General features: G+C 41.2%; 1 protein-coding gene across 3 annotated transcripts in view; it reads right to left on the bottom strand.

Annotated features, from left to right (window-relative positions):
- Positions 1 to 72: 72 nt before the first annotated feature.
- LOC139758378 (uncharacterized) overlaps positions 73 to 13825 on the bottom strand; it is a 52438-nt gene continuing 38685 nt past the window's right edge. For all 3 annotated transcript variants that reach the window (XM_071679689.1, XM_071679688.1, XM_071679687.1), the window contains 2 exons: positions 2321 to 2483; positions 73 to 1931 (listed from right to left, as the gene is read on the bottom strand). In XM_071679689.1, the coding sequence (XP_071535790.1) occupies positions 1802 to 1931; positions 2321 to 2483 (293 nt within the window). In that variant the 3' untranslated portion in view covers positions 73 to 1801. The remainder of the gene's footprint in view (positions 1932 to 2320; positions 2484 to 13825) is intronic.

Here is a 13825-nt window from a genome sequence, read left to right as displayed (position 1 = left end):
GTCTTATATTGTTCCCATTTTTTATTTAAAATTACTTAAAATTAAAACTGAGGAACTGAAGACACAAAAATATTCCATTCACAGTTTATTTGGTAGCCAGCATCCAACTCAATAGACAACAGCCAGCATCCTTGATGCTCTGACGTACACTATGAATGTATTAATTCCACAGGCACAACCCTGTCCGAGCATAAAGGATAAACTAGCTGTAAAATCTTCCTGCCATGGTTCTCTGGTACAAGAGTATGGTTTACAATCTGTCAGTCAAACCAAACTCTTCTACCAGCTGATCTCTAGAAAAGCATCAAGCCCCACAAAACTCTCAAAACAAATACCAAGTGCAATGTGGGTATTAAGGCTCTCTTAGGGCTCAAATCCCCAGATGAAATAATAATAGAGCAAGTCCTTATCATCTCAGAAATGAGCTTCCATTCATTTAATATTTTTAAAACTGGCCACAGGAAATGTAATTCTGATATATTTTCTAATCTGCTGACAGACAAGGATATACACGAGAATCCACATACATGACGTAAAAATGTTATGAGATTCCCTTGTCTGTATAATGTCCTATTGCACAACAACAACAGAATAGCTGCATCAAGAATCTACTATATCTGTAGACATCATCAGATGTCTCATTTTTTCAAACTAACTCTTCCTGTATAATGAAATAATGAACATATAGTAAAAAAAATTAGTCTATCCCAGTACATTCCTCGGGTCACATTCAATTGTAAGACTGACCTCTCAGCACCCTTACATCTTATCTATGCATACTATTCTGTAGTTGAAGTGCTTTATGTATCTATCTCAATAATTGTGCACTGCTCAGGCCCTGCTAAAGAGGGTCTAACAACTAAACCTTAACACAAGACTAAAAAGATTTTATTGGGTGGAAAAATAATTTAGAAGAAAAATTCCATTTGACAACAGATTTTAAGTTCTGCAATCTGTGAATGCTAACCTGCATGTCATTAACATCTGCCTGAAATTAGCTACACTTTGGCCAATCGTTTCGGCCAGCTCAGTGCAAAGTGAAAAAGATCAGCTTATTTCAGTCATTACTATATGTCAGTCTACGTAAACAATCAGTATAGTAAGGAAAATTTACTGTTACTGTAAGGTGGCCAAAACATTTTGACATATGCACTGAGCATTAAGAGAATTTCTAAACACTTTATCAGTGAAACTGCCGTATAACACGATATGTACTACATACCTCCTTTGACTATTCAAAATAACTTATATTTTCAGACTTTCCACAGCAGAAAATTTGTGTGTTTAACAAAAACGACAACTATCTATCTGTTAACAGATGGAAAATTTGTCTATGCCAAAACATGGACAACTAACTACTGTTAAGAAAGTCAATATTCCTTCATGTGAAACCTTTCAATGTCACTCACCTTTTCTTGTGATGCTTATAATCAAATTAACGATATTCTTTCTTACTCCTTGAAAAGTTAAACTGACAATAATGTAGTGAGTTAGAGATGAAGACAGCAGATCAGAGAGTTCATCACTTCAAAATGTTTTTGCTTCTGTCATCATGTGTTCACAAAGTTATTTCCAGATCTCAAAAAAAAATGGCTTTTACAAACCAAAGATTCAAACGTTATGAGCCTACTTTTCCTTGAATTGATCTCTGTCTTAAAATATCATGAAATTACCCATGATGAAGTACGGAAAATTATAAATATGCTTTTCTTTTTTTTTCATTTATACCATTTTTTTTTTCCATTCACTTCTCAAGAACAACATCAAGGTTCTAGGAGTTCCTTTCCTCTGAACCCTTTTTCTACAGGAAGTACTGATCGAACTTACTGTAATAGTTATTACAGCCTCCAAAAGCGTCATCCTGTGGCTTTTTAAGGGGTTGACCTGTCTGCTTGCAGTAGTCCTCCCAACCTCCAATATAATGTCGTGACCTAGAACATGAAATAAACTTTTGTTAGAAACTGAAGATATCAAGTTTTTTCTAAGGATTTTACTAAACTTTCCCCATCTACCTATGACTTTGTGACACAGTAACTTGGCACCAGATTATGTGAATAATTGGAAAGATACAGACTTCTAGGAGTTACTTCTGTCATCATGTACTATCCTTTATGGGTTGTTTAAAGCTCTCAAACTATTGTCATTGGTATATTCACAGCTGGGTTAAAGTTATTTAATAGGCCTAGACATCTTTCCTACCATACTAACGACCCACAAAACTACTGTCATTGGTATATTCACAGCTGGGTTAAAGTTATCTAACAGGCCTAAACATCTTTCCTATTATACTAACTACCCACAAAACAGTCTTGCACATTACATTTTAAAGCCGAGACGGTGGGCGATCTCCACTGCAGCACTGGAGGCATTGGGGCCACGGGCGTAGAAGACAAGATTACGATCTCCTTTGCTGGGCTTCTCTATTTGGAATTCTCTTTCCCATTCATCCTCAGATAGTTGTAGGGCAACTTTTATCTTGCACACTGGAAGCAGAGAACATATTTTATTAGAAAACAAGACGAATCTAATTAAACTGGGAAAGAAAATATTTTTTTTTCAGCATTACTACTACCACCACATGACAGATCTTTATACTGCACTACTGTACAGATCTTTATACTGCATTTTTAAATAAAATATTGAAAACATTGATCAATGTCAATTTACACACACAGAAAAGTGGTTTTATTGATTTACTCCCTAGAGTAAAATTCAAAAGTAAAATTCAAAGGATAATGTATGATGGTACGATTAGAGTGGCATGGGAAAAACAAGAGAGTGGAGGAGGGAGGGCAATGGTGGAAGAATGTGGGGGATGTGTAATGCATGTAAGGACAGGGAGTTCCCGGGAGGAACGTGCATCAGATTATATGAATTGGAAAATCAGACTTCCCCGAAGTAGGCAATATCAACAAAAACAAAAAAGATAAATGATGCTTCGATATGCCAGACAACATAATTGATAGTCACAGTCTGAAAAAATAGTCATCCATGAAAAAATATATATAAAAAAAAGGTATATAAGCTCTTAAAAAAAAAAAGAAAGGGGTACAGTAGTTTCCTCAAACGTCATCTTTCACCAATTATTCGCTTTGTACCAACACAGGATCAAATGTATAGATTAATATCTATTCATTTAGACATTCTATAGTGAAATACGTACTTTTAAAAAAGAGCTTCATGTTATGAACAACATACTTCTCTATAATTTCGTATCAATGAAGAAATGCCGCCTTATTTTCGATTGAATCACTGTGTACAATAAAGCCGGACAATGTAATTATATTACGTTAATAAAAAGTAATTCAAGAGGAGTCAGGTATTGTGGCCTCGACTTACAAAACCAACCGAAATGACAGCTGCCACACTACAATGGCTTTTAAAACGTCATCCTCCCAACCTAAATACGTCCATTTCTCTATTTACAGTAAGAATTTTGCCCAGTACCCAAAGCAAGCAAGCTTCTGCAAGACGTAGTGTTACCAAAATACGAGACAAAAAGACAAGACTATAATTCCGACGGAATAAGTTGGTAAGCGATATTCCCGACTCCCCTGGAGGTGGTGGGGTGCTCCTCGCCTCCCATAGGTGTCGTTGCTGCCGGCCAGTCGAGCTGGCTGGCAAGAAGCCCCCAGGCCAATACCCACCACACCAACACACACAAACACACACTCGGGGTCTTACAATTCTTCTCTCGTTCCTCCCAGCCAACAAGTGATGGACGCCTGTCCACGTCAAGTGACACGCAGCTGGGAACAAGCGCAAGCTTGACCAAGTGATTTTAACAATATATCTACGCGTCTGTACACATACATCAGTAATATGTAAGGAGTCAAATGAAAAAAAAGAAGTATTAAACACCCAATATATACCTAGAAACAAAAGAAGGCCATACCAGGATAATGCACAGGTACCCCATGTGACTTTTTTGTTTACCTCGGCTATGCTTGGCATACTCCACCGAGTATACCTATTTATACCCTTTGGATGGCCTTCATTCGCAATGCTATCTGGGTCATCAGCATCGTTTGAGTCTGCTGCACTGTAAATATATTTAATGAAACCTACAAATTATGTAGGTGAATGAAGGAGGAATGTTATCTAGTAAAGTATAAATACAACTCTCGTATACATTTGCAAACTGATGTCATTAATACCACCCAGACAGACTACGCGCAATTCTCGATCAAAAAACAAGCCCAAAAAGGGACTGTGAATCCTGATAAATGTGAGCAACATTATCAGCAGCGGTGGTGTGGCGACCTAGTTCTTGTCATGTGTACTGCTGTCCCCTAACAAGGCTCTCTCAACACTTACCACGTCAAACAACGCACACACACACACACACACACACACACACACACACACAGGGACATTTAGTTTACACTATTATCATACACTGTAAACACCATACATGTGAATGTAAACAGTTTAAAACCCATTAAAAGAATCTGAGAGAGAATAAGGTTACTATCCACCTCTCCCATGGACGAACACTACCACACTGTGGATAGATTTCTTTCTTCTTTTTTGAGAATAAAATTATTGAAATAACGAAGTTTGACCAGTAATGTAAACGAGGAACCCCCAGCTTACGCCGACTAACTGAACGAAACTGGTGGAAATGACCCAAATCTAGTGGGCGCGACCCTCTGGTATGACGGCCATGCGTCTCTGTGACCTGACCTACAGGGACGCGAGTCAATTGTTCGGTTCGACATTTATGGCTGAACATATCCCCTCTAGCTCTTTCAAATTAATCGTGTAAAAAGATTCACGTTCGCATCTCCAGTCACCACGACACATACAAACGAAGAATAACTGATCCCCTAACATGATTAAGAACAGGAGGCAATAAATGGAGACATGAATACAGGAAAATATCAGTACATGCAAAGACAAAATCCTAATCTGCTGCTCTGAGCCATTTAGGCAAACACAAAACCAATGGCCCTGCTTGGAAGCGAGCTCCTTAACAGTCAAATAGGATAAAAATTTAAGGTTAATCCTTGCCAACGAAATCGGATGAAACCGAAGCAAGCAAAGTGTTGTTACCATAAGAGGTTATATCATGAAATAGGATAAATCTTGTTTGTCAAGTGAGGTTACATGACAATGCTGAGTGACAACTGCGTCAACAGGAGCTGCTTCGTATAGGCCAGTCTACCTTCAACACTTTCGTAAGTTCAAATTCTTACAAAAATTACATTGTTCTTGATCAATCTTACATAGCTATGCAGTGCTCATACTCATGATTAAAAACAGATACCATAGCAATGGTTTGTAACGCCTCTAACGGCAAACTTCAGTGCTGTTCGATGGATTCCATAAAGACTTCTCGTTACCCGTCCAGACTACACAAGAACCACACGGGTTCTCAGGGCCTGGCTGAAGAAGTTGAACCAATCAAATACGGCAAGACCTTATCACTACTTCCTCACTTGACCCCTCCTGTTTCCTACTGCTCAAGGCTCTGAGACCAGAGACCAGTCCTTAAACATGAGAAGGAAGTGACCCCTTGTCACAAACCCTACTAACACTTGACAAATAAGCCCTGTTTTGTATTCCATCTTCCGGTATCCTCGATCTCGCTTCCACAGACCCGGCCTCACCCATAGCAAGGTTTTTACGACCCCCCCAAGAGGGGTAGCCTTGGATTGTCGACAGGGTAAGACACTACCAACATGAGCTGTCCATTCACCTTGACCCAACTCCAGAACCAGACCGGCGCCACCTGCTTTCCTGATGGCAACAGTAAAGTATCCAAGGGATTCAACGCTGTCGGTAACATGCCACTTAAACTACGTCTAAAAACGACTGCTAAACTTCATGATACAAACGTGAATCATGTATTTTGACAGCGGCTCAGAGTGCAGACCAAATTCACGCCTTTCCACGTCCTGACGGCAAAAACTCCGTAGAATAGATCTACCAATATGCTCAACCAGAGGGTGAAAACTACTGTACTTTCGCAAGGCTCATATGACAGAAGATGCAACGTAACGCAGAAGTAGCAGGCTAGGGTGGGTGCCCAATGATGACATGCAAGGACGCCCTACCCAGATCTTCAGGTCTCGGAAGTGTCCTCATAGTAATAGCATGATTATGCACAAAATACCACCATACATCAGCAACACAAGACTTAAAACATCTGGGGAAAAAAGACTCACGAGAAAGGGAACTAGTGAACCTACTCTCTTTTTGTGTGGGGAAAAGAAAGTGTACTTCTGTCATCACAATATTCGAACCTTTAAGTTCACGAGGTGCAGAGACAGCAATCTCCATAGAGCAGACGCTAGTTAATGTTAAGAGAGAGAGAGAGAGAGAGAGAGAGAGAGAGAGAGAGAGAGAGAGAGAGAGAGAGAGAGAGAGAGACTCCAACTGAAAGCCGAGACTACGAAAGTTGACATGGCGAAGTGCTTTTTCTACACATTGGCGAGTAACTCCTCAATAGAAGAATACCTGATTCTGATTCATTTTTTCCCTGGAAAGCGACAAAACAAAAATACCACAGACGTGACTCTCGAGAAAAAATATTACAAAACTAATAGGCATCTACATAAAAAAAAGCAATGTATCAACGCCAAAACACAAGAGACCAACGTAAACATACCAAAAGCAATGTAACACATACTTGTGTACAGCCTGAGACACGTCACAAGAGAAGCCCACCTGACCAGCCAACAGCTAGGCAGTCTGCCATCTCTCACACACGTGATTGCTTAAACCAATTTCGCGGTTTTAAGTATCCTGAAAATAGTTATCATGTCCTACATTTACTAATATAATCTGGCACAACATATCATTACAACTGTGATATCAAGAAACCCACTACAAATGCGAATAAACTCGAGGCTTGTATAAAATCATATTGAATTAACCCGCGGCTTTGTTGATAGGCTGGTTATAAACGAAAAAAAAAGGTAATAATTGTTTCTCAAACCACAATAGCATGCACTACTATGAATGAGGCAAAAAACTAAGTATAGACAAAATTAAGCGGACTCAAAATGATCTAAGTAACACCCATAGAATTGGAACATATCCTATATCACAACCATTCCACAGTCATTGTTAATGTCATATATCCGAATTATAAAACAAGTTAAACGAATAAAGTGCACATCAACACATTCCACACTTTTACTTGCATTAGCTACGTTAAAACTTGGCTTAGGCCTTTGACCAATGTTTACTGCTTTAAATACCCTCGATAAATGTAACTGCACCTGAAAACTAAACTCGTAGCACAACGAATTATTCGAAAAAAAGAAACATTCCAAGCAAGTAAAACATTCATCTATATTCGGCATATATAATACATATAGACATCCCAAAATTCAGTTTCTCCACACAGCTATTCAACAATAAACCTACGCCTATCACATACCCCTGCGTGCACACGAACTTGAATCTAACATCATCATGAACAGTCATACACGCCATTAAAAGAAATGTACGAGACTACAGTTTAAGTGGTGTCAGCAGTGTTACTCTGGTGGCAACAAAGAGCAGACATATCCCATCTTCATCTCCCCCCGCAACAAGGACGCCTCGCTTGGTCATCCCCACCCAACCCACTTCCATCCTACCCTCCACGCAAGGTAAAATCTCCACAAACCATGAATACCTTCCCCTCCCCTCGACCTGTGAATCTCTTCCCTCCTTAGGGCTAACAGAAAATCAATTCCGGGACTCTCAAGGCCGTTTCGCCTGCCGCCTACAACCACCACGGCACGAGGAGCAGAGCAGAGCCCTAAGCTGTTGCGTAAGACCAGTCACACAATAATCTTCGTGACAACCCCCATCACCAACCACATAGACCACCATCTCCAACCATTCCCTTTCCACACTGTTGCCAGGGAAGGGGAGGAGTGTCACCAACTTGTGAGTATTCGGTGAAATCTCATGTGATTATAGAAGATCCTATTAATGCCATGAGTCTCAGAACACTCTTTCCTTTTTCCCAACACTGCTCCACGTAAAACAACCGGCCCTCACACCCGAGAGATGACATATTACACAATATTCTATATAACTAAAATGCCATAGAAGCTTGCAATGCCTAAATTGTACGAAACCATGTCTTTTTTTCTTTCTCATCACACTGAAATGCTAAGAAAGTGTCGACTGAATGACAAGAGAAACGAAGAAACCAGATAACTTTCGAAGTTTCGATTGAATGACAAGAGAAACGAAGAAAAAGGTAACTTTAGAACCCCAAACATAGTCCTACCAACGGCCATTCTGCCGATGAACTTAAAGCGTTGTTCCCAAGCGGGAGGCGACGCACACACACACACACACACACGCGCGCGTCTGTCTGAGGAAGCTACACAAAAACTCAACTTCCTAGCCTTTGATCAACATGAAAATGGAGGCTCTTGATCATTAAGATTGCAGGATAAACCACGCTGCTCTTCCTCCCCTAGCGTATACTGCATGCATGTTTAAGTTTAAAGGGGAAACGGCCTGGAAGGGAGGAGCTGCGTTCGCCATTACCCCCCCCCCTGTAGTACGAGGTACGATGCTTTCTGTAATATCCCAATCGACCTTTTCAAGAATCCCGGTCACCCTCAACACTGAAAATTGAGTCTCAATTGACAGACACATCACCATGTTTACCCTAAACATAGAGAACTCCCCCCAAAAAAAACAAATCAAGTGGTAAACAGAAGCTAGGAGTGAAGAACGACACAAATTCACCAGCCAGCAACGCTTTACCAGCGCAGGCCGGCTGGTTATGTAACCAAGAGGGTGAGCGAGGGAGGTTATGACATCACAATACGACGCACTCCTTAACCCCCATTCTAATAGCAAACACAAATCTGGACAACTACTGATTCATATCTGAGCAGGTCCTCTGCAGTTCAAGTTCACACACGACGTTTTTCATCAGGTATAATCTAAGACCATAACATTAAGTTGCAAGTCAATACACAGGCTATACACGATTCTATACCTTCACAGAATGCTTAATTGTTAAGTCACAAATATCAAAATAAGCGGCACATTGGTTTGCGCTATCTACTTCCAATCGATTCGTCTGGGTTCAATCCCCAGCGAGAACAGAGGAGCACATATCACCTAGCTGTTCCTCCTTTCACTGAAAGACTTTGGTAAAGCAACACAGATGTGCCATTTCTAACAGGCGCACAGCTTTAAACTCACGTAGCGATTGCCCAGGGGAGTGTCTAATCATGTCCAGGGACATGACCTTCGCTGACAGGCCTAATGAGTCATCGACGGATGCCGAAGTCCGAGGACATGGGCATACAAGGGTGATTCGCCTACTTTAATTCAACAGCTCAGCAGCGGTTTACTGACTCACACAAGACGGTCACAAACGCTCCCCCCCCCCCCCCCCCCATCTCTTGCCAGCCTAACACAAGTAACATGGCCACACTAGGCACTTCTTAAAGCGTCATTTAATACAATAATCACAATACTATCACTAGTCTGTACAAGCTTAAGTAAAAACGCAATTACTATTGTTGTAACGTCTGGTCACCAAAATGGAGTAGTTTTATCATTCATAAAAATGAATATAACTATTACGGTAATTTGTTAGCCTTTAAAAAAAAAAATGCTTAGGTTCTACTGCCCTCCCAGACATATTTTCAGGTGAAATGGCGAACTTTTCATCTAGCTGAAACGACCAGGCCAAAACAAACACTGTAGTTTAGTAATCATGTTTAAAAACGGGTCATACTTTCTTCCCCTATATCCTTCACCTCTCCCTTTCAAAGACTAATGTAGGCCGCTTTCTATTTTGATAAAAAAGATCCTAGCAATGACAGTCTATCTTATTAGAAACAGCTTTAAATGGTTACTCCACCACCTCCATTTCAGTTCGCTCATCAGGATGCAATAGATCAATATTTCCAATGCTCGCCGGCTTGAAATGCTGGGGTCAATATATTCAACAAAATAAACTGTATAACTTGAAACACAAATGGTGTACAGTCTGCCACCTACTTTTTTTTTCTTTGGGTGCAACTGGACAAGCTACTTTCTACAATACTGAAATGAGGTCAGCTCAATTTTGAGTTTCCCCACAGATAACTGAGCAATAAAGCAACGTTGGTCAGTGAGAGTTATGTGGTGTGTGCAGATTTATAAAATGTCTAAGACACAAGTGGAAATGTGATCCTTCGTTTGATAAACCCTGAAAACATTAGCCACAAAAAAAGCCACAAAAACAAAAGTGATCTTAACATCAATAAACCTCCATATAGAAAAAAGGACATAATGGTTCTATGCAATCAAAATTCTTTTGAATTCAAGGTCTCCTATAGCCAACAATCTACAACAATGATATTAACGTATAGAGTGCTGAATTTCATGGAAAATCGACTGCTGAATGACCATCCTGCAAGAAAAAAACTGAAACTTTCAAACATCAAGGAGATGAAAGACAAGTATAAACCCAGATATAAAAGAAAAGAAATACACAGATGGTTACATAAGGCAGCAGATGTGGTGGATTACCAGCGTGCAGGCCGGCCGCCAACCCAACTTGATGCCAAGTCACTGGGTTAGCGGGCGGCGGGCTGGGGTGACGAAAGTGTTTATTTTATTCCTTTCTTTACTTAAACCAATTTCCTGAGCGGGTGAGAGACCATTGGAAAGACAATAAGCTTATATTCCTCGCTCTCTCATATCATCAGCATCGGAATAGGTTATTTCATCAAAACAGCAGAAGACATAAAACACGAAATGTCAGTAAGCTCGCTTTAAAAATAGCGCAACGTTAGAAAAAGCAATCAGAAGCGGCCACTTATTTTTACATCTAGTGTAAACTGAGAATTGAAGAAAAACTGAGGATTGGGAATGAGGATTTCAAGACATTGTCTGCGAGGCAGATGCCGTTGCCTACAGGTTGTAAGATAGGGAGTTAAGGTGACAGAGGAGGAGACTACAGCGTACCCTGCTACCTCACCTTCCACTCACTCATGATGCCCCAGTGAATCTATACACCTACTTTCACCGGGCTCTTAGTGAAAAGGAACTTCGCATTAGGCCGAAACCTGCCTTATAATCCCTAGACGACTTTTGAACTGAATACACCCCAGCCGAACTTGATCTCCGTAGACTTTTCTACACTTGCATAATGTCTGGCCATATCATTTTATATAAACCTTCAGATATGGCTGCGAAGCTCAACAGCTTTCTTCCATGTAAGCCTCTTTTCTCATTCACAATGTTCTACTGTAAACAACGTTTTCTAAGTTACTCCGTGAAAGAACGTAAAACTAATAGTTAAAAGTTATGAATCGACTGGTTTGAACTGGATATACATAGAGTCTAACCGTGTACTGATAAATATATGATTACATAATCCCACGTCCATCTGCCTCCCTACACCACACAATGTACTTTATCAGTGTAATCTCGTATACATGTCTAATTACCGAATGCCATGTCGGTCTGCATTTCCACGTGATTCAACTGCTGTCTTCACGCATTTAAGGCCTGGTCAACACCCCGAGCTCCCTCCCTACATATAATGACATGACGGCACTAGCCGGCGTATGGGTGTTTAAAAGCGGGTTGGTTGTAGGGTGGGAAGTGAGCGGAGATGGGGAGCGGTGGCGGGAGTTGAGCGACACACTGGCGCCACACCGTTGTACTCTCCCACACTCTCGTCAACGTGACCTGCTAGTTGCTGCTGGCCCCCCTCCCTCCCTCCCTCCCTCTAGCTTTTCAACTATTTCCGATACCTGGTATCTGGGGGGGAGTAATTACACTTACACACCGTTGGCGACACTCTATGTACGTATGTACAACATACCAACAGACACCCACGGGGCGATGCGCTACACCAGATGGTTACAAGTGAAACGCAGCTGCACCCAGTCTTAACAGCTGGGGCTGAAGGGGCGTCATCTGGCCAGCTGGTGATTCTATGGACCTTGGGAGCTTGTGAGACATTTAAAGCACGTTGTAAATTACGTCCCATTGGGATGTTGTGAAAGCATTTAAAGCACATTATAAATTACGTCCCCATGCAAGGTTGTGAAGCAGTTAAAGCATTGTAAATAACGCAAAAATTTTAAGAAAATAACCATGAAAATGATATTTGCAGGAAAGCAGTAATTAAACTTCAAATTACAATTCTTCCCATTGCATTTTCACCTGATCATAACGTTTAACAATGGAGTATCAGCAAAACCTGCCTCACCCAAGTAGTGACGACAGAAAAACTATAATATAAATCACAAGCGCCAATACTGAAAGTGGTAAACAAGAAAACAACACAGGGGGAAATGTAGTTGCCTAGTGACAGAAAACATGCTCTTCCCTAACACCCACTACCCTCCCCTGGCCATGACGAAGCACGGGAGAGGCCTTGGACGTAGCCCACAATCTCCCAACACCACACCAACCACATCCATTCTACCACAATCTCTCACCACCACACCAACCACATCCATTCTACCACAATCTCCCAACACCAAACCAACCACATCCATTCTACCACAATCTCCCAACACCAAACAACCAGATCCATTCTACCACGTAACCCACAATCTCTAACCACCACACCAACCACATCCATTCTACCACAATCTCACCACCAAAGCAACCATATCCATTCTACCACAATCTCCCAACACCACACCAACCAGTTCTATTCTACAACAATCTACCAACACCAAACAACCAAATCCATTCTACCACGAAACCCACAATCTCTCACCACCACACAAACCAGATCCAGTCAACCACAATCTACCAACACCTAACCAACCAGATCCATTCTACTATATGAGCGCCTCGTCTCAAAGGACACATTAACAGACTCAATCAGCGTGTTAAACACTTAACATATACAGAAAACATATAACAGTTTTAAGTTTATGCCACTTACTAGAAACTAACAGTTCTAAGCTTCCACCACTTACTAGAAACTAAGTTATAAGCTTACACCACTTACTAGAAACTACCAACTCAAATCTGAATTTCCAAAACTTCTCCAAGCATATTATGAACAGAGCAAAGACTGCTAAGCTTTGTCGACATCAGACTAAATACTGAGAGAGAGAGAGAGAGAGAGAGAGAGAGAGAGAGAGAGAGAGAGAGAGAGAGAGAGAGAGGGAGAGAGAGATTCTACATCACAGTAGTCATATGAATATACACCTGAAGGTTTGGGATAAAAAAGAAAACAGAAAAAAGATTAGAATGCATTTGTTCTCACCACTGGGTAAGGACATTAGAGCAAATAAAACCTATCATGTCTTAAGGTGAAAGGTGTGCCCACGCTTTGTATGCGTGTACCATGGATAAAGTTTTACACTTGCGTAGCCCCGTGTTGTCTTTGCTCACTGTATATGCGTACGCCAAATACGCATTTCTCAAACAACAGCGCCAAACCAGCTGGTTTGGATGGGGTCCGACTGCCGCGCCCAAGTTTAGAACCCCGGTGGGCCCGTGCGTGAATCATAGTCAGACACGTTGCTTGTGTGTGTGTGCGCGTGTGTGGAGTCATGTACCCTAGGGTTGAGCGGGAGGCTAAATGCGCCCAGAGAAGCATAGCTTGAAGCCCAGCGTCCTCATACACATCAACTTCTGAGCTATGTGTTGCAATAAAACACTCGCACATCGGCAAGGGTTCAACACCTTCTGAATAAAAGAGGAAAGCGTTCCTCTTCAACAAAGACAGAATGACAGGATGAGGAGGGAGTTCGAACTCCCTACTCTGATCCTAAGAAGCTATTATCATACTAGAGCAAGGGTTCAGCCCACTTTGTGATAACCATGTCGATATATTCTAAAGGAATGCGTCTCCTCTGTTTAGTTCTAGGATGCAACCCCATCGAAG

Source organism: Panulirus ornatus, chromosome 30, assembly GCF_036320965.1.
Source record: "Panulirus ornatus isolate Po-2019 chromosome 30, ASM3632096v1, whole genome shotgun sequence".
Lineage (NCBI taxonomy): Eukaryota > Metazoa > Arthropoda > Malacostraca > Decapoda > Palinuridae > Panulirus > Panulirus ornatus.
The sequence above is the reverse complement of the archived record's forward strand: the minus strand, read 5'-3'. Positions and strand labels throughout refer to the sequence as shown.